The sequence below is a fragment of the Eimeria maxima genome, genomic scaffold, assembly GCF_000499605.1.
Source record: "Eimeria maxima Weybridge genomic scaffold, Emw_scaff2647, whole genome shotgun sequence".
Lineage (NCBI taxonomy): Eukaryota > Apicomplexa > Conoidasida > Eucoccidiorida > Eimeriidae > Eimeria > Eimeria maxima.
In genome coordinates, this window is record NW_013565498.1 from 1 (window position 1) to 2,765 (window position 2,765).

At 48.8% G+C, this 2,765-nt stretch overlaps 1 protein-coding gene across 1 annotated transcript; it reads right to left on the reverse strand.

Annotated features, from left to right (window-relative positions):
* Positions 1–191: 191 nt before the first annotated feature.
* EMWEY_00059140 (hypothetical protein) lies at positions 192–522 on the reverse strand (the record flags this gene model as incomplete). Its single annotated transcript, XM_013481024.1, has 2 exons — positions 192–229; positions 416–522. Coding segments are annotated over 2 exons (145 nt in total), but the record flags the coding sequence as incomplete, so codon positions are not given.
* Positions 523–2,765: the final 2,243 nt, after the last annotated feature.

The window sequence follows — 2,765 nt, forward strand, 5'->3', positions numbered from 1 at the left end:
TAGTCTATGTTGCAGACAGACGGTTGAAGGAACTTGAAAACACCATCGCTGCGTTCTTTTCCATTGTAGTATCAAACGGATACACGGACTGTATAACCGACGAGAAATCGCATCTCTATGGTTTGCTCAGCCACTGGGCCACGACAAACGCCGTCGCCTCACAGTATTGACCAAGATATATGTCCACCTACCTATGCAACCTTCCATATCGGCGTGGTCGTCACGTGCACTGCCAGCATCACAACCCACCAGCAGAATGCGCAACATTTGCGATATCCTGTAGTCTATGTTGCAGACAGACGGTTGAAGGAACTTGAAAACACCATCGCTGCGTTCTTTTTCATTGTAGTATGTGCAAACAGAAAACCGCTTCTCTAGCATCCAAACTCAGGTTGTGCAGTGCACGAGAGCGTACCGATTGACATTCTGTCCACCAATGCGCCCTATAATCAAGGCATGCTGCAGGAGCCGTTGAACCGATACACCACGAACACCCATAGAACAAAGTGCAATCGCAATCATCTCTAGTGTTCATACATCCAGCCTGCCTCAAGCAACCGCGTAACACCTGCACGAAGCCGCAATGGGGTATCAAGAGACGCACAAACTATTGGCATAGATTCACTGTACAGCCAACGTAGTAGCAGACAATCCACAGTATATGGCTCTATGTGCGCTAGTATTACACGGCAACTACTGCTTCGCTTGAACATGCCGCGTACAACGAGTGCATCGCTGTTGAGCGCATATTCCATGTTTTGCATGTAGCAATGCCACTGAGGCAATGCCGGTGTTCGTCTTCATCCGTACGGCTCCTCTTCAAAATAGAACCCTAACCAGGACCGGCGCTCAGTGATATCTACCCACAAGGGAGCTCTAAACGAGTGTCTGAATACGAGCATGGCAATAGACACTTCTCAAGCAGGCGAAGCTTGGAAACACATGTAGCTCTTGTTTCATGCTACGCATTGCACTCTTCTAGAGAGCAGCGGCCCAATGCACGACTGCAACCAGCAACATAAATATCGGAAACGCACGCTTGGTGGTCTTTCTGCCTCTGGTCATTTGCTTTCTGTAGAAGACAGACACTTTGCCTGCACTGGCAGAGTAACATTAATCGCCACTGCGACCGCGCTGACTTCGTGTGTTGTGACTACCACAACCCCTTTGCAGCATACTTAAGCACAACTACATCAGCAACGTAAAATTACAAACGTGAGACAGAGCAGCACCCTTGTCATCGAAGACACTGCCTGTAATCCGTGCATATGATAGTTGTCTGGAACCCACTACGATGCAAGCTTTTTGCTCTTTTTGTTCCTCCTCCTGAAAAACATTTGTACAATGTGTTAGGAACCTTCATCACCAACCCACAGCACGGCACCAACAACGGACTTTGTGCCGGATCCATGTGTGGAGTGCCCAGTGTTTGCTTTCAGATGTCTCTGAACTGTGACACATGCGCATTTCTGCATTCTCGTCCAGTAACCTCAGCGATCAGGCGCCCGACGCCCATTCATCACAGGCACGTTCGTTGGGTTATACCTCCCAGGTAGTCCCCATACGTACTTGGCTGACAGCCTAAACCATCCATGTGCCCCTTGGCGCCACTCAGCCAATTTCAGGCAAAGAGGCAGTGCACGCGACACTCATAGAAACGCACCCCGGCTCTAAATGCTCAACCTATACAGGTATTCTATGGACAATGCTCTTGCTCCGTAGGCCCTAGCGCAATTGAACTGGGTGCATGCTTAGCTCTTGGTGTTCCTGAACCGGGCCTTTGTAGCCACCATGTTTCGGTGAAGCCCGAACATTTTACGGAAGGCACAGAAAGGCTAAGACGCAGGTTGCCCCACCATAAGACATGCGCCTTGAGTGTTTCTGCATACTACAAGCCTGCAACCAGGACCAAACGTTCCTGCAGTCGGTGGTGTTTTCAGCCAAGAAGCTCCCCCGCCTGATTTAATGGGCTAGCACCGAAGAGGCACATTCCCAAGGGATAAAACCGGTTTAGCGTACCACAAATTCTCCTTAGTGAGGCATACACGAAGCAGCAGTTTCGAAGAGTCTCTGAACATCCTCACTTTAAATTTCAAACAAACAACGTTACACATGCTGAGAGAAAACGAGCAACTCGCCATCGAGTACTACGTGCAAACACCTACACAACGAAAGCAGCAGTGCATGCATAGCATTACTAGCATAATGCTATGCATGCGCACCGCCCGCATTCACTATGTGGGCACGTATTCATTCATGCAAACTGTTTCACTTCCTTTGCATCCTATAGCTGCCAACGGGGCTAGCCAAACCGCCGTAAAGACACCATCAAATCAAACATTGCACTCACCAGCTGTTTAAATGAACATCTTGCCGTCTAGCAGTGGTCGGCAATGCCAGTGCAGCAGCACAAAAACTCTGAACGAAGTATTGCAACTCATGCTGCATTCGATGCCAACCTCGTGCTTTGAAAACGGAATGCCATTTTTCACTGTGGTCGTTTCATATAATAAGCATGATACAAGTCCACTGCAAGGCTTCATGACAAACTGTAGCACAGAACACAAATCCTGATTGTTAGCTACTTGACTGTGGTGGAGGACAACGCGTGGATATTCATTTAGTGTTTTGTGCATGGACCCTACATCCTGCAGAGACAGTAAAGCTTCTTTGTAAGCCCGGTCTGTCAGCAAGCCGTGCACTCCCAACCCGACAGATCCAGGTAACAGGGCACTTTTTGCAAGAGACGTATTGTACACATCTGC